At 31.9% G+C, this 18,651-nt stretch overlaps 1 protein-coding gene across 1 annotated transcript in view; it reads right to left on the reverse strand.

The window, feature by feature from the left end:
• Positions 1-18,651, reverse strand: part of LOC134722928 (lipoxygenase homology domain-containing protein 1-like) — an 86,720-nt gene that overhangs the window by 3,985 nt on the left and 64,084 nt on the right. Inside the window, exons 46-65 of the mRNA XM_063586565.1 lie at positions 18,165-18,319; positions 17,692-17,786; positions 17,172-17,359; positions 16,807-16,896; positions 16,249-16,375; positions 15,396-15,553; positions 14,375-14,523; positions 13,705-13,823; positions 12,966-13,129; positions 12,637-12,726; positions 11,177-11,306; positions 9,451-9,605; positions 8,185-8,263; positions 4,961-5,039; positions 4,399-4,526; positions 3,060-3,632; positions 2,042-2,202; positions 1,580-1,672; positions 1,326-1,455; positions 704-721 (exon numbers count right to left, since the gene is read on the reverse strand). Coding sequence (XP_063442635.1) covers positions 704-721; positions 1,326-1,455; positions 1,580-1,672; positions 2,042-2,202; positions 3,060-3,632; positions 4,399-4,526; positions 4,961-5,039; positions 8,185-8,263; positions 9,451-9,605; positions 11,177-11,306; positions 12,637-12,726; positions 12,966-13,129; positions 13,705-13,823; positions 14,375-14,523; positions 15,396-15,553; positions 16,249-16,375; positions 16,807-16,896; positions 17,172-17,359; positions 17,692-17,786; positions 18,165-18,319 — 2,881 coding nt within the window. The remainder of the gene's footprint in view (positions 1-703; positions 722-1,325; positions 1,456-1,579; positions 1,673-2,041; positions 2,203-3,059; positions 3,633-4,398; positions 4,527-4,960; positions 5,040-8,184; positions 8,264-9,450; positions 9,606-11,176; positions 11,307-12,636; positions 12,727-12,965; positions 13,130-13,704; positions 13,824-14,374; positions 14,524-15,395; positions 15,554-16,248; positions 16,376-16,806; positions 16,897-17,171; positions 17,360-17,691; positions 17,787-18,164; positions 18,320-18,651) is intronic.

Genomic DNA, 18,651 nt, shown 5'->3' on the forward strand with positions numbered 1-18,651 from the left:
CCGTAAAAGTCAAAATCGTCATTATTGAACTTGACCTTCATTTTGTTGTCAGTAACAACATATAAAAATTTTAAAAGCTTTGGTTGAACAGTTCATAAGTAAATGCATGGACAACATTTGGCTATCCCCCGCCCTGCCACCCGTCCGCCAGCCGTACATCCCCAAATCAACAACCAACATTTTTGTTACAAAAGTCCTGTTTAAAAGTAAGTTTTACATTTTTTTGGACAAGGAGGAAGGACGGGATATTTAAATTACCAATAAAAAATAAGATATATTGGAAAGGGACAGTCATTCAACCTTTATACAATAGACCTTAAAATAAAACCCTGTAACAGTTGTTGAAAGGGTTATTTAATGTACAGTATTATCTGAACTAATTCAAATGCCAATTTATTTTCAAATAAACACTTACACAGCTAACTATATGTATTTGTGATATAAATAACACTTTATATGATTGATATAAATGGTATTAACACAGCTTACTTTGATATGTAATAATTTGTAATGTAAAAAAATCACTAGCACAGCTAACTTTTTATATGTGATGTAAATAACAAAACACAGGTAACTTTGTACAGGTGATATAGACTAAACTTGTATATGTGATATAAATATGGAAGTTATTTGTATATATTAAGAGCATTCAAAAGCTAAGGTGAATATTGCCATAATAAAATCTGACACTAACAACTCTTACCATCAACTCCTGAACTCTCTTCAAGAAAAATTAAAACTCACTTATTTCCTAACATTATATAAATGCTAAAGAATTGCAAAAAATGTGTTCTAACTAACTGTACTGAAATGATACAAGCAATAAAAACAAACAAACTGAAGCATTCAATGACAGGAAAAACTAAAAAATACAACGAAAGATTTAAAATTCATTTGCTGTTAACAGTTTACCAGTATGTGTTTGTAATTTTGCAGTAAGTAACTGAAGATTAATTTAAAGTTTGAGTCAAACATGATCCATGTAACTTATAAATGCTGCGATCTGTACTCAATCTGCAGAGATCCATAAAAGTAGATGCAATCCATCATCCGTGTGTAGCCACTTTTTCAAACAATTTTATTTCAATGTAATTCTGTGGATTCATTAATATTTGGTGGATACCAATTTTTGTGGATTTTGTTGGTTTAGGGGAACGGTCACGAACCACAAATTTAAATGTTCAACAAATTACAAATTTTCTTAAGAAATGTATGCAGACCATGAATTTAAATATCCGCAAATATGCAAGATTTCCTCAATCCAAGAAAATTGTTATCCACGAAAAAATAAATGAATCCACAGTCCTAATATAGCATAGACATACCTGGCCAGACATGGTTCTTATGATGTGCTGGTATTTCCACTGATATATCACTTCCTGGGTCAGCTAAGGTCAAATTCTTGTTCACTGGGAACTCCATTGAATTACCTCTAAATAAGTCTTCCAGAATAATCTAATAGAAAAATAAAGCCATTAAAAATCAATTTGAGTTTCTAAAAACTTCTATAAAAGGCAAGACAACAACTGTTTGACTGTAATCATAGAAAATTTGAAGGCCTATATTTGAACACACATACCTTGTCAACAGCCCAGGCAGCTCCTGGTTTTACATCACTGTGTTCCAGTCTGATTTTACGCGTTCCTCCAAGTTCTTCCAGTTCCAGTGTAATCTAAAAAATACAAAATGTGTTTTATTTAGAATAAAACCTTAGTGCTAATAAAATAGGATTGAACTAGAGGTTATACAAGCCAAGCTCACAAAAAATATACTATAGTCAATATTGATGATTAAGCAAATAATCTTATCTTGACGATTTATCAATTCGGACAGCTGAAAGGTGAAAATGAGGTCATGGCCAGGTAATGACTAGTTAACAAAATTTGCATAATAAACTATCATACTAATATATAGGTGTCCTCAAATGAAATTGTTTAGAATAAAGAATATTTTGCACATCTATTATCATCATTAACAAAAAAGTAAAAAATCCCCTCTTGTAAAACACTTGTTACAGATAAGAAAAGAATATTCTCATTACCGGAAACACATCTGTGGTTCCTGCCTGGAACAGTCCAGTGCCAGGTTCTCCTAATGGTAACTGTCCTGAGTTACCAGCATCACCAAATACTGTCAGGTAGACTTGATCGTCAAACCCTTTAGACTGACCACTAGTGACCACTGTAACTTTGAAGTCTCCATCTACAAATATACATAAAATTGCGAATGGAAATGAGGAATGTGTCAAAGAGACAACAACCCTACCATAGAAAAAACAACAGCTGAAGGTCACCATCAGGTCTTCAATATAGCGAGAAATTCCCTGGAGGCGTCCTTCAGCTGGCCCCTAAACAAATATATACTAGTTCAGTGATAATGAATACCATACTAAACTCCAAATTGTACACAAGAAACTAAAATAAAAATACATGTATATTTATTATTTTTCCAGTGTTCAAATACTTTACTGAATTAGTTACTTATTAAATCAGTATATATAAATCTGAGGTGATACTATATAAAAGTAACCTTAAAGATATGAAGGTTAATCAGTAAAATTAATCTAACTTTGCTTGTTATTGAAGGCTGTGTGGAGAACTATAGTTGTTGATCTATATGTCATTTGGTCTCTTGTGAAGAGTTGTCTCATTGGCAATCATACCACATCGTTATTAGATTTTTTTATTTGTACCTAACTGCTTTTTTCATGGACATTTTATTTTGGTTTAGCCCTTTCTAGTACACTTTGCAGCAATTTACTTCAGTTGTTGAATTTACTTGTAGCTAATTATAGAGATCCAAGCTAAACATGTTTGTGGACAATTTATATTTGCATTATTTTTCTCCTTGTGAAAGACATGAATAAATTGCTTGCAAAAATTTGTTGATTTCCAATATGTCAAAATTCAATACATATATTATACAGAACAAACATGTATTACACTAAAAGTCACTATTTATACAATTTTTTTCTTGACAACAGCATACATTCCATAAAAACTTTAAATTCTGTGTATTTTTTAAACCTTCACACAAATAGGATAAGTGATGAAACTTACCAACAGGATCCTTTTTAGGAGTTTCTGGTTTAGGAGATACCAAAGGCTCCGTGGTCTCTGGTGATGGACTTCTAACAGGTTCATCAGGCTGTTGTTCTTCATACCTTGGGGATTCTATTCTCCCTGCATCATCTTCTGCTTTGATCTCTACATCTCCTGGTTCAGGTGATGGGGACTTGACTTTTGGTTCAGGTGATGGTGACTTGGCTTTTGGTTCAGGGGACGGTGACTTAATTTTTGGTTCAGGAGATGGCGTCTGTACTTTTGGTTCAGGAGATGGTGACTTGCCTTTTGGTTCAGGAGATGGTGATTTCATTTTAGGTTCAGGTGATGGTGATTTGACTTTTGGTTCAGGTGATTTTTCCTTTGGTTCAGGTGTTGGTGTTTTTGTGTTACTTTCTGTGTTTGCTTCTTGTTCTGGTAAAGTGTTGACTAGTGGATTTGGTGAAGGTGACTTTATTTGAGTTTCAGGAGTGGGTGATTTTGTTTGAGGTAGAGGGGTTGGTGTCTTGGGTTTTGATTCTGGCTCTGGTGATTTTGATTTTCGTTCGGATTCAAGTTTCTCTTCAACCACTGAAAAATGAGATGGAATTTAGTGCTTGCAAAGGCAAAGTACAAATGTAAAATATGAGTGCAAACGCTGAAATTTCTTCCTTGCTTGATTTACTGATCATGATAAAATTTATGCTGAAAGTCTTCACGGTATAAGTTTTACTACAATTATTAAACAAATTTTAAATGATCAATGATGTAAATTAGGTCATGGTCAGATAAATGCTGCTAGACAGACATGTACAACATAAAATCATGACATACACTAAACGTAGTTGAACTTTAATCTATATAGTATATGGAAAATGACATAATAATGAAAAACTTTAAACAATAATCCATGAAAATGAGATCAGGATGATACGAAAAATGACAGGACACTCAAAATAATGCATATTTTGTCTTGCTAAGCATACCCCCACTCATAATTCAATTTGAAATTGAACAATAGGAGCAGTAACAAGAATTGGCTGACTCCTTCTCAATTTTTTTCTAATGACTACTAAAAGTACACTTTTTATTCCATTATAAACTAGAGAATATTCTGATTACCAGCGATATCTAGTTTAATAAAAGTATCTTTATTTATCAGTTCACCACTAAGGGTCACTTATACATGGTCCCTCAAAAAATGACGTCATAGAAAAAAACTGTTGATTGCACCCAAATGTCAAGTTAACATAAAAAGATACAGATCAGACAATGTTAAACTAAATGTCCAAACACACATATTCATATTTACTTATCAAATGATGTAAAACGAAATAAGTTAGTGAATAGATTTTACCTGGAGTAGGAATTTGAGGTCTGACTTTTGATGAAGGAGTTCTGTCCCTTAATCGATATGTTTCACTTCCTGGTCTCTTAGCAATCAAAGTTCTTTCTATTTTACCATCTCCTTCTTTGGACAACCACCTATAAATAATAATAAAATTCAAGTTCTAGTATATTTTTAATATTTTACTGAAACACACACACATTGAATTTTATAAATTTGATAAATGTTTAATAAAATGAATTGATTAATTTGTTTGTGGCAATTAACATACATAAAGGTTCACAGAAATATGAATGCCATTTAAAGCATAATAATGACCAATTTTTCTGTCAGATTTAAAAAAAAAATTATAATGCTAAAGCAATTGAAAAGGATTAATTATGCAAAAGACCTCTTTTAACAACCTTTCATAAAAAAAATGGACAGGGGTTAAACAAACCATTTAAAATGCCAGTAATTAAATGAGTTTCTCTAACTCTGAATACAATTGTTACTAAATATCCATCTAAATGCCCTAGGGGAACAATATTTTTTAACTTCATTCTTTTTTATTTTATGTCTATAAACTTACTGATCACATGGGAATATAATTTCTTCTGTAGCCGTCTCTGATTCAGTAATCACAACCATCTGGAGGAACCAACCAGATCCTAACAAACAAATAATTATCATATATAATAAGTAAAGAAAACAAGAGGCTCTCAAGAGCCTGAATCGCTCACCTTAATTCTTTTGGTTAAATCTCTCATTAATGATTATTTTGGCTTATCAATTTATTTAAATGTTTTTTGGATCGTCCTATTTTCTTCAAAAGCCAAAAAAAATAATCATTTTCTCCTTATGTTCTATTTTAGCCATAGTAGCTATGTTTCTTGACATACAAAGAAATAAAATATAAAATTTATACTAGATACTCTGAAACTCATTTAGCCTAAGTTTGGCTGAAATTGATACAGCAGTTTCAAAGGAGAAGATTTTTTAAAGTAAGTCAACATGATGAACAAATTGTGAAAAAAGTCTTTAAAGGGCAATAACTCCTTAAGGGGTCAATTGACAATTTTGATCAAATTGACTTAATTGAAGATCTTACTTTGCTGAACATTATTGCTGTTTACAGTTTATTTCTATCTATAATTATATTCAAGATAATAAACAAAAACAGCAAAATTTCCTTAAAATTATCAATTCAGGGGCAGCAAAAAAAAAAATTTCAGGGCAGATAGATCTTGACCTGATAAACAATATGACCCAAGTCAGATTTGCTCTAAATGCTTTGGTTTTTGAGTTATAAGCCAAAAACTGCATTTGACCCCTATGTTCTATTTTTAGCAATGGCGACCATGTTTGTTGATAGATCATAACTTCGGATACAATTTACAAACTAGATACCCTAAGGAACATTCAGTTGAAGTTTGGAAGTATTTTGCCCAGTAGTTGCAGAGGAGAAGATTTTTGTAAAAGATTACTAAGATTTACGAAAAATGGTTAAAAATTGACTATAAAGGGCAATAACTCCTAAAGGGGTCAACTGACCATTTCCATTATGTTGACTTATTTGTAAATCTTACTTTGCTGAACATTATTCCTGTTTACAGTTTATCTCTATCTATAATAATATTCAAGATAATAACCAAAAACAGCAAAATTTCCTTAAAATTACCAATTCAGGGGCAGCAACCCAACAACGGGTTGTCTGATTCATCTGAAAATTTCAGGGCAGATAGATCTTGACCTGATAAACAATATTACCCCATGTCAGATTTGCTCTAAATTCTTTGGTTTTTGAGTTATAAGCCAAAAACTGCCTTTGACCCCTATGTTCTATTTTTAGCAATGGCGACCATGTTTGTTGATAGATCAAAACTTCGGATACAATTTATAAATAATAATTAAAATTGACAACAACACTTCAAAAGATCTGCAATTTTATTATCTATGTCTACATGTTTCGCCTGCAAGGCAGGCTTCATCAGGACAATTTTTATACAGAAATTGAGCCCCTGAAGTACTCAATGTGGTGCATTGAATTTGAAGTCGTCATGGTGAGAGAAACAATGAAAAGTGAAAGTAGCAATACAGAGTTATAAATAGATAAGATAAATATAGAAAATTAAAGTTTGTATACAATGTAACTTGAGTTCGTTTTACTATTATATGATACATGAAATTGTTCTTAAGGCTTGGCATCTAATCGGACGAACTTCCCATGGTTCCTACCACTTCGCAAGGCTTCTCTTCCAACCTGGCCATAGTTGGAGGTTACTACTTCCCGGCGCGTCGGCAACAATAGGAAGATTATGATCGCCGCTGTGGATAATAAAATTGTCAAAAACTGTTCCTTTGTTAATTATTTGGTGACTATATAATTTTTGGATCGTCTGCAGTAGTTGGTCTGTATAATGGCATAGTTGGGAATTCCTAGTTCATTTAAGATCGGCGCCCGTGGTACGTTTCTTCTGCAATCATTTATATCTGCTATCATTTATAGATGTATAGGTGGTATCGGACATCTTGGTCATCTTGATTCAGTTGTTATTTCGTTGTAAGTATGGAATATTTATAAATAAGATACCCTAAGGAACATTCAGTTAAAGTTTGAAAGTATTTGGCCCAGTAGTTTCAGAGGAGAAGATTCTTGAAATAGTTTACGACGACAGACGACGAACGACAGACGACGACAGACGACGGACGACAGACGACAGCGGACGCCAAGTGATGGCATAAGCTCACTTGTCCCTTCGGGACAGGTGAGCTAAAAAATCAGATTTATTATTTCAAATTTTAAACATCAATCCATTCAGAGTTTCCTATAATTAAAAATATTCAGAGAAATATAGAGTGTACTTTGAAACATCACCAAGAATAAAATTTCTGAGCCAACATGATGTTCTGTGAGTAATTGCTCATTTTATACCCTTAGCTGTCATAAATATTTTGTAAACAGGAATTTGATAAGTGATCAATATGAAATTTTCGTAAGCTGATTCTTTGCTCCTGAAAAAAAATCCTACAACAAGAATGTGTCCATAATACAAGGATGCCCCACTCCCACTATCATTTTCTATGTAAAGTGGACCATGAAATTGGGGTAAAAACTCTAATTTGGCACTAACTTTAGAAAGATTATATCATAGGGAACATATATACCAAGTTTCAAGATGATTGGATTTCAACTTCATCAAAAACTATCTTGATCAAGAACTATAACCTGAAGGGACAGACGGAAGGACATAATGCCCCTCTACTATCGTAGGTGGGGCATAAAAAGTTATTACATGGCAAAATATGTGCAAGAATCTATGTATTGGCTAATAGAAAGTTTATAAGTGATAGATGTAAAAACATATCACAAGGTAAAGCTTAGTACCAAGTTCCAGGAAGCTCAGATTTTTAGTTTCTGGGAGAATTTTCATGGTAACAAAGGACACTCATACTGAAGGACTGATAGACAGACACCTTTCTTTTGTGGAGGACTTAAAATTGCAAGTCAGAATAAAAGATCAATGGCAGGAAAATGTGTCAGTATATAAGTAGCTCATGACTATTATCCAGCTGGTTATCAAGGATAATTAATCTATCAAAACACAATACAAAATACAAAGAACACTAATATTAGTAGTATATATTTGTTTAGGGGCCAGCTGAAGGACACCTCCAGGTGTGGGAATTTCTCACTGCATTGAAGACCTGTTGGTGACCTTCTGCTGTTGTTTTTTTTTTCTATTGGTAGGGTTGTTGCATGTCTCTTTGACACATTCCCCATTTCCATTCTCAATTTTAATATTAAATATTTACCTAGACCTTCATCATTGTGACCAATAACAACTTTCTTTAACTTCCCTAATGATACAGCCTCAACAACAAATAAATCTTCCTACAAAGAAACAGAGGAATAATGTTTAAGTTATATATAATTCATATACAATTTATGTACATTCTTATTTAACATATAATTCAAATTTAATAGCACAAGTCTGGAAAAAATAGCAAACAAATGCAATCAAAATAATGTTGAAACCACAACTTTTTTTCTTTCTTATTTGATGTATTCTTCAAGCATATTCCGAAAACAGAGGGCAATATAAATGAGTAATATGCAACATACCTCAAGAGATGAACTGTTAGGGTAAACTATAGTTATGATGGTATGATACTAAACCCCTGACGGGAAGGATTGTGCCTGATATTCATATGATGAAATCATAATCTTTCAATCAGTTTAATTGAAGTCTGGAGCTGGCATGTCAGTTAACTGCTAGTAGTCTGTTGTTATTTATGTATAATTGTCATTTTGTTTATTTTCTTTGGTTTCATCTTCTGACATCAGACTCGGACTTCTTTTGTATTGAATTTTAAATGTACGTATTGTTATGCGTTTACTTTTCTACATTGATTAGAGGTATAGGGTAGGGTTGAGATTTCATAAACATGTTTAACCCCGCCGCATATTTGCTCCTGTCCCAAGTCAGGAACCTTTGGTCTTTGTTAGTCTTGTACTATTTTAATTTTAGTTTCTTGTGTACCATTTGGAAATAAGTACGGGGTTCATTATCACTGAACTAGTATATATTTGTTTAGGGGCCATCTGAAGGACGCCTCCGGGTGCGGGAATTTCTCGTTACATTGAAGACCTGTTGGTGACCTTCTGCTGTTGTTTTTTCTATGGTCGGGTTGTTGTCTCTTTGATACATTCCCCATTTCCATTCTCAATTTTATTTGTGTTTTTTGCCATCCTAGAAAATTTTGCATGTCTTAACTGTTTGGCTTAGAAAAAACAAGCTATATACTAGTACACAATTATAAAGTTTATAGATTATTCTTACTACAATACATACACAAAGATTAAATCTGCTTCTTGGTGTAGAGACATTAATTCTCTCACGTCCTTTATCTTTGATTTAAACAGCTTTGTTCATTGTTGAAGGCCATACAGTGATCTCTAGTTTTTAATTTCTGTGTCATTTGGTATCTTGTGAAGAGTTCTTATTGGCAATCATACCACATCTTCTTTTATATATTAAACAATTCAATAAAATGAATGTATTCCTATCTGTAACTTACTTGATTTCTTTCAAACTTATCATCATGTGTTTTAGACTTTTTCAGTAATCTACGACCAGTAGTACCTAGTTCCCCATGTATGTAGATATACACGTCAGAATCGGTACCAGCACTTCTTACATCTCCTGTGTAAGTCTTTATTTGGTATTGTAGCACTAAGAACAAAAACAAAATTTGATAGTATATACCATTTTACTCATTAAAAATGTAATCAATAACCTTTGGAATTGTAAAGAAGAATGTATGTCCAAAATAATCATCTATAAATGTTGTTCAACAATTTTAAAGTCCTCTCATTTAATAACATTTCTTAAACATGTAGAGTGGGGTGCTCATATTCGCTGGGGACACAATTTCGCCGTTTTATGATTTTGAGGTGTAAAAACTTCAAAGGATGGCTAAAATGGAAGAAATGTACCGGTAAATCATATTTTTATAACAAATATGATTATTTTTTAAACTGAGATAAAATTGCGGCTCCTACCTAAAATGACCGAAAAACGGACAACAATTTTCGGCCAATTTCCTGAATGAAAAACACGATTTCAAAGAAGTATTTCTAAGTAATTATTTGACTGAATGCCCTAATTTTGAATTCTTTACACCTTTGAAATGTCTGCTATTCATCTATAATGAAATTGATTTGATAAAAAAAATTTAAAGCTGCGGTTATTTGGTTTTAAATAGATGTGTAAGAACGGCGAATATGTGTCCCCCATTGACAAAAAATCCGGAAATTTCAAACACCCTTTAATCTAACTTTTTAGATGATTTTGTTCAAACAAACACGTTTTTAAGCTTAAGAATATTTTGCATTTGAAGTTATATTCATATAAAAATATCAGTATACTTCAAAAACATTTAGACCTGAAAATAAACTGTAGAAAACATGGAAAGATGTGGCGAAAATGAGCACCCCACTCTATATGTGATTACATAATCTTTATATTTGAAAAAAAATAAGAGCATACCTAATATTTAAGAATTGAATGCTCCTTTTTGCAACTTTATTTGGGTGTAAAAGCGTTGAACAAAGTACATTTTGTATGAAGCGCATAAGCACTTCATTCTAAAAATGTGCGCACAGTCAACGCTTTTACAACCCTATGAATTTACAAAATGAAGCATTCAATACTTATAATTACATTTTTTAGCTAGGATTATGAAAACACGACTTACATAAGTTTTTATTTAATTTTCCTGTGCACTTTATTATGGGACCTCGTGTCATCATGAATGAGTTTTATTGTGTTATGCAATTGCTTACGGAATAACAAGTGATGTGCAGTTAGCCAATCAGAATAACGTATTATAATGAATCATACATCTAATGTAATTATTCTGTAATGCAACACTGCCAGTTTATCAAAATGCTATCTTGATTCTCTTTAGGTTTCATTGAAACTACCTTCAATTTTGTAAGTTTGTTTACTTCTTGAACAACGATATCAAATTTGCATAGATGTACTAAATTATGGAAAGCTTTTTTACAATTTGTTTAAGTATATGTCAAGTATGGAAAGTTTTGATTTTAATGTGAGATAACTAGCTTGGCAAGGAGTTTTGCATACTAAGTCCACTATTATAGTAGGATAGGGTTTGTGTAAAACTTGCACCAAAGATGGGGTTAAGTGAAGTCTTCATGAAGGGGTAAATTAAGGGTTATGGCTATTGTCAGAAACATTATTATCCTTAACCTTATGATATTACTGTAAGTTATCGCTACCTTTAGGAATATTGATGGCTGGCCATGCTGCAGGTACTTCCTTCCATCCATCATTATATTCATCAACAACCATCCAGTCTTTTACTTCATAACTAAACTTATCACCTGTATCTAAATCTTCACATTTTATCTACAATATGTTAAGAAAGCAGTATCATTTTATCAATTTATCATTTTAACCAAGTCTCTTTAAAAAAAAATAGACTATCTTATGTAGATTTCATGGAGAAAAACAAACCAGGCATTCTTAATTTTCTTAACTAAAAGCTTTTTCCCTCTGCTTCAAAGTAGCCCCTCAGAGTTAAAAATATTCCCAGGACCATACAGTTGATATATCTATTCCAATCAATTCTCTTTTTGTCGAGCCTTCGACTTTGGTCGAAAAAGCGAGACTAAGCTATCCTACATTCTGTCGTCCTCTGTGGCGGCGTCCACAAATATTCACTCTGTGGTTAAAGTTTTTGAAATTTTCATAACTTTCTTAAACTATACTGGATTACTACCAAACTTGGACAGAAGCTTGTTTATGATCATAAGATAGTATCCAAAAGTAAATTTTGTAAAAATAAAATTCCATTTTTTCCGTATTTTACTTATAAATGGACTTAGTTTTTCTGCGGGGAAACATTACATTCACCCTATGGTTAAAGTTTTTAGAATTTTAATTACTTTTCTTAAACTATCCTTGGTTTGTACCAAACTTGGACGGAAGCTTGTTTATGATCATAAGATAGTATCCAGAAGTAATTTAAAAAAAAAATAAAAAAATCAATTTTTACCTTATTTTACTTTAAAATGGACTTAGTTTTTCTGCGAGAAAACATAACATTCACTCTGTGGTTAAAGTTTTTAAAATTTTAATAACTTTCTTAAACTATCCTGGGTATTTTACTTTTAAATGGACTTACATTTTCTTTCAGTTAACATTACATACTGTCTGCAGTTAAATTTTTCAAAACATTTATTAGATTCATTAACTATCCTAAATTTTTAACAAACTTGAACAGAATCTTCTTATAATCAGAAGATCAAGAGGAATATTTTTATTAATTGTTTTCATCATTTTTGTTTAGCCTGCGATTTACAGCAAAAGTAGGCGAGACACTGGGTTCCATGGAACCCTTACAAATTTTTAAACCTACCAACCAGTTTATTGAACACAATTTTCATCTGAATATGCATGAGCTATTTGATATTTGGTGTATTGCAACAAGTAACAAATCAAAACAAAGAAATCTTATTTCAAACCATGACAAATGGTTCTCACTAGCTCAACCTGCTTTTCTTTTAATCTTGAAAAAAATTACTTGAAAACATGGATAATACTACATTAAACATGGCAACTTCAGACAACTTAGTTTATTTTTTTTAAGTGTTTTCCATCAAAGATGTAGTCATAAACAGACCAGAAACATTACAACAATGACATTACCAGAGATTCATTGACTAAAATAGTTTACCTTTTTAATGAGCCATCCTTTGTTGCTTGTATTATCTTTGAATCCAAGTCTGATCTTATATAACTCTTCTATAACTTCAGAAAACTTTGCCTGTAAAAAGTATAATATACATTATTTTCAATTTCATTCACAGCAATTTTCTTTATCAAGGAAGTCAATATGCAATGTTCTGTTTATCTAAGAAACCAGTCAATGTCTATTCCACTGGCCAAATGAGCATGGAAAAAACAATAAATCTCACTTTCCTAAACACATTGCTAATTTTCTGTATATATTTTTTTTAATTTAAAAGATGCATTTCTTCTCTGGCATTTCCTAAGAATCCTTACATCAAATACATCAGTCTGACCGATCTGGAATGGCTTCTCCTTTGTTGTGACTATTTTGACAGGTTGTGTTTCTTCATCTTCTCCACAGAGTATCATGACAACATCTCCAAAGTTTTCTTCTCCTTTGTTACCACCAGTCTCTGCAGTCAGCTTCCATCTTCCTTCTAAAATGATCAAAGTTAACATTTTAGGATTAAATTGACCTGTAAAATGGGTAATTAACTCTCAAACTGAATAAAACTTATTTCAATTAAATATTCGTTATTTTCTTTCAAATCTAACTCTTCTCAAACCAAATAATTCCAAACATGTGTATTGCACAGGTGTACATTTCCGTGACGTCAACATTGTGTTTACACAAGTTATGAAAACTTAATCAAAATGGTTTTGATGTTACCAATGAAAATTTTTTCCACTTACCAATCAAATTTATGTTTTTAAAAATGAAAATCAAATAAAATTATTTTATATTAAAACAAGGGTACTTAATTCATATGAGATGATTTTTTTTTTGTCCTACTGAGTAAGCAGAAGTATATTCTGACTTTCTTGTTATTCAAACTTTGGAAGGTTATAAACATAATAAAAGTCATGAAAAAAATCCATAGATAACAAAAATAACATATTGCTAGGGTATACAAAAATATTAAAGCAAAGTGTTAAACTGTTAACATGAAATATAAATATATTCGTCAAAGCGTAGAACTTTTCCATGAAATATAAAGCAATCATTTCTTACTAGATATAGGTAAATTGTCTGATCCCATGACTGGTATAACAACATGACTGTTCTGTACAGCTGCTAATCTTATTGTCTCCTCTATTTCTGCTGGTGTGTCAGATTTCTTCCCTATCCAACTGTAAGGATAATTACAAATCATATAAATTCATATCTATAAATATATGTCATTACAAGTCATCCAAAATCATATTAATTAAAAAAAAATACTTTGAGTTCATTTATTTTCCTTGACCCCAATTTCTTGGATCGAAGAAAAAAAAATTCTCATTAATTTTTAATTCTTAATTTTGTCAAAGTTGGTATGCAAGTATATAGTCCTGTGTACCTTGTCAAAAAATTTAATTTGAGGTTAAACCTTTACCCACAAATTCCATGAAAACAATGAATCATCATTAAACATTACAGCTGTTTGTATTGAGTGTGTAGGTAAAGGTATTATCCTTGGTTAGCTTGCTTGCTAACTTAAGCGTGAAGTCATCATTAGGTAAGGTATACTTCCCTCCTTTCAAAGTAGCCTAGTCCTACAGACAGATTGGTTATCTGTTGGACATTTCTAAAGTTGAACTAAATCAATAAAGAAGTATCATTTTGGTAGATAGTGAAATTTAAACATGAAATTTAAAAAGATATAATTTATCTTTAAAATGAAGCTTTAGCATTTACTTACTCATTATGAGAGAATATACTTTCTTGTGGAGCAAAGTCAGAGGTTTTAACAACAACTTTTTCTAACAACCAAGGATTTCCAGGTCCTTTTGTCACTACTACTTTCTCTAATTCTCCCAGGTCTACTGCATGCACAGTAAATATGTCTATCTATATACAGAAAGATAACAACAATAATGATAGTGCAGATGAAACAAAATTAAATTAAATTCTCCCTCGGCCTGCTCATCCGAATTTAAAGTATTTGATTTCTAAATTCAATAGGCTATAAACAAGACAAACACAGATATAGGATTAGTTGCTCGCAGTAACATCGATAGTGCAGATGAAACACAATTAAAGTAACAGATAGATATGTACTGTACATGTGTATTTAACTACAATATATGCACAATCATTTTGTGAAAATTCAATGATCTGGGTTGACAACTGTAGTTAAAAGTTGAAACTGATTACATCAAATTGGTAACAGTACTATGTTTTCTTTTATCTTTAGATGGAGAAAAAAATTGTTAAATTAAATTGAGTGAGAAATATAGGGATAAATCCTTTCTAGTAGATGCACAACTTATGTGCAATCTTTCTGTGAACTTTCATGATCTAGTTTGAAATTTTAGAAGCAGTTGATGATACTAAACTGGTACAATAATTTGAAATTTTCCAAAAAAAAGCCTGAGTTCCAGCCTAGAAAAAAGGAAACAAAATTGTCACAATCAATTCCCTAATAGCAGGTACACAACTTCAACATATGTCCAATCTTTTTGTGAATTTTCATGAGATCTGGGTTTGAAACTGTGTGATGTGTTGATTACACAAATTAGGGATCCCTTTCCCCATTCTTGATGTCATAATAAGTATTGGTATTCATTACATTTAGAAAAAATATACATTTCTACTTTTTTCTTTAGATAATTCAGTAAAGTTCTACTAGTACTACCTAAACATATTGTATATGTGTATACTTCAACTTTTGATGTTTCAATAAAAGTTTAGACAAGATTGAGAGTTACAACATAACTAACCTGTCCTGTTTGAAATTTGGTTTTATTGTTCCGACTTTTACTGAGAAGTCTTCTACCAGAATCCCCCAGCATTCCATACAAAGTAATAAATACTTGAGAGTCGGTGGCTGCATTCATTTCTTCTTCACTTGTATGAACTTCCACATGATAAGGAAATACTGAAATTATACAACACCACATGATAAGGAAATACTGAAATTATACAACACCACATGATAAGGAAATACTGAAATTATACAACACCACATGATAAGGAAATACTGAAATTATACAACACCACATGATAAGGAAATACTGTAATTATACAACACATCTAATGACCAGCTACTTCTAATGGGGGAGAAATGTACATTCTACCTAATGTAAAAATATGAAATTAAAACACCTAGAATAGATCCTCTAAACCTTTTGAAATATGAATCCTCATTGCTCTTCCATTTCATTATATATTTCACCATTTTTACCCTTTTTTCAATATGAGTGTCGCTGTCAAATGAATCTTTTGTAGATGAAACACATGCATGTCTGGTATGCCTGAGCATGTCTGGTATGCCTGATTTTTATATCATAATACATATACATGTAATACCAATTTTTTTTCTAATTCAAATTATCATCAGCAAAGTTGTTGTCCTTTGTGCTTTGTAGTTTGTTAAATTTGAATATGCCCAGTGTCAACAGTTGATGAAAACACTTGGACTGAGCTACGATAGTTCTGCCAGTAATTGAAACTATCACAGTCAGAGGATATTGTGCCATGACCAATCAAACAACTAAACTGTGCAAGACCAAAAACTTCACTTTATACGGTAGCAAAAATGTAGAAAAATAATTGAGTATATATTAAGCTTACTTTGTTTTTGACCTTTTCCTAATCTTAAAACTGGTAATTCTTTCCTACAATCACCTTTGACCTCTCCAACCCAATGTGAAAAGTCAAAGGTGAAAATATCTTTAGTATCATCATCTTCTAACTCAATCTGGAAAAAAAACATGAACATAAAATAATTTTTTTTTAAAAATGAATAAAATTGAAATTTTATTTTAAAGCACTATGATATCTTTATTTCAGTAAGTTTGAGAACTTTGCTATCAACTTTCTTACATATATTAAAACTGTATATTGGGGGGTCTCATTGGGGGGTTCTGATCCTGGATCCCGCTTACTGTTTAGTTAGATTCCTGAATCCCGCTTACACTGTGTGCATAAGCAATTCTCCTTTTTTTGTCATTTCCCGAGTCCCGCAAGACCTCATTTCCCGTTTTCACGACATAATAATTTGACTTTCACGTTTCACGCTTACGAAAAATCAGCAATCACGCACCACGCTTAGACCCAATGAGACCCACTATATAAAATGAATATAGAATTCATTGAATATGAATGACCTAACACATATTTAATACCTACTTTTTCAGTTGTCCAAACAGATTCAGGATCCTCTTCATATCCTGCACAAACTCGAATTTTCTTTATTTCACCAACATCAATAGATAATCCCTAGAAACATAATATAAACTTTCATACATTTCATTACAGGACAGGGTATCAGGGTTCTCCTGCCAGATTCCTAAAAAATAAACATCTAATCCTGATTCTCGCTAAAAGGCCTTCCGCCCATCTTTCAAAAACTTTACACTGAATAAAGTCAGATAAACCAATGGATGCACAGACAAAAGAAACATAATGTCCCTAGGTGGGGCATAAAAATATTTTTCAAGTGTTAAGTTGTCATTTGATTATTTGTCAATTTTTACATGTGTTTTACATTATACCTTGAACACATCAACATGTCCTGGTAAAAATAGATCTACTCCTGGTTTGTCCAGCTCTATTGGTCCAACCACAGATTTACTCCCATAAACCATCAGCGATACCATGCGAGATTTCTCACTTCTATCTAAGCCTTTTGGTGGTAGTCTCTCTCTATCAGCAGTCGTCACTGTACATGTGTACACACCCTCTAAAGGAACAAAGAATTTAAATGTTTAATAAGTAATTTACATTTTCATTAATTAATACTCAGTCATTTGAATTTAATTGTTCATCCAAATGGACAGAATTTACCAATATGAAAGATCTAAACAAAAATAATTTTAAGCTTAGATGTTTTCGTTTTTTTTAATAAGTACACAATTCATCATCTGACAGATATAATGGAATTTTATGCCAAAAAAATATCACAAATTCTAAATCTTGCTAATTCCAGCAGATAGAGATAACATTCTTCCTTTTAATTCAAAAATAGCTATCAAAAGAATATTCATAACCTTAATTATTAATCCATAGTCTTACTTGAAGTCCCTGAAGGTGGAGCCACTACTGGCATATCTCCTATATAAGGCAATTCTCTCATAAGCTTCCTGTCTTCACAACCTGTGTCCATCCATCTAAAATAATAAAATTTAAATATATAATCATTTTACAGTCTTTACAGATAATATCATCAAACCATGCTGGACACTTTAAGCTGGTGAAAAGGTTCTGTTTGATTTTTGTTTTGTTTTGCTTTTTTTTCATCTTAATGAGCTGCATTGCATAGAAATTGAACTGATTCAAATGAATATCAGTACATCTGTTATCCTTTTTCAGGTTGACAAGAAATAACTGTAATGTATTTTAAGTTATTCAAGCTTTAAATATTCAAGATGATTATGATCTACTCACAAAAGTCGCAAATAAAAATTGCAAAACAATAGAATCATGTGAAAATTTGATATGCAGACTACACAACAAACTCACAGGAAGATTCTTGTATTGGTTTTTACCTGTTACATGGGAATATCTTCATCACAGGGTGAAGTTTGGACTTGATTTGTACACGTTCACAAAACCATCCTCTTCCTCGTCCTTTCTCATTATGACCGATTACAACTTTCTCCACTTTCCCAAGATCCAAACTTTTGATAACAAATTCATCAACCTGTAACATATGAAAAAGGTAAATAGTCACTATACTTTGGAAGCCCAGAAATATATACTCATTCTCACTGTTCTCATCTTACATTTTTCTCTCTAATTCTTTGGCAATTCAACCCTTTCTGAACCCATTGTATAACAAAATTTAATAAAGGTGTGGTTGCCGGTGACCTCAGAAGATGATTGGATGAGTTTACAGGTCATAACCTTTATCAGCTCATTCAATGAATCAAAATGATTCTAACAGGTGTTAATAAAATGACAACCTTGTGGAATGTGGAAGGCACTCAAAGAGATTTGGGATTTTTCTGGCTGTGTTGAAGCCACCTTGGTTAC

Source organism: Mytilus trossulus, chromosome 1, assembly GCF_036588685.1.
Source record: "Mytilus trossulus isolate FHL-02 chromosome 1, PNRI_Mtr1.1.1.hap1, whole genome shotgun sequence".
NCBI lineage: Eukaryota > Metazoa > Mollusca > Bivalvia > Mytilida > Mytilidae > Mytilus > Mytilus trossulus.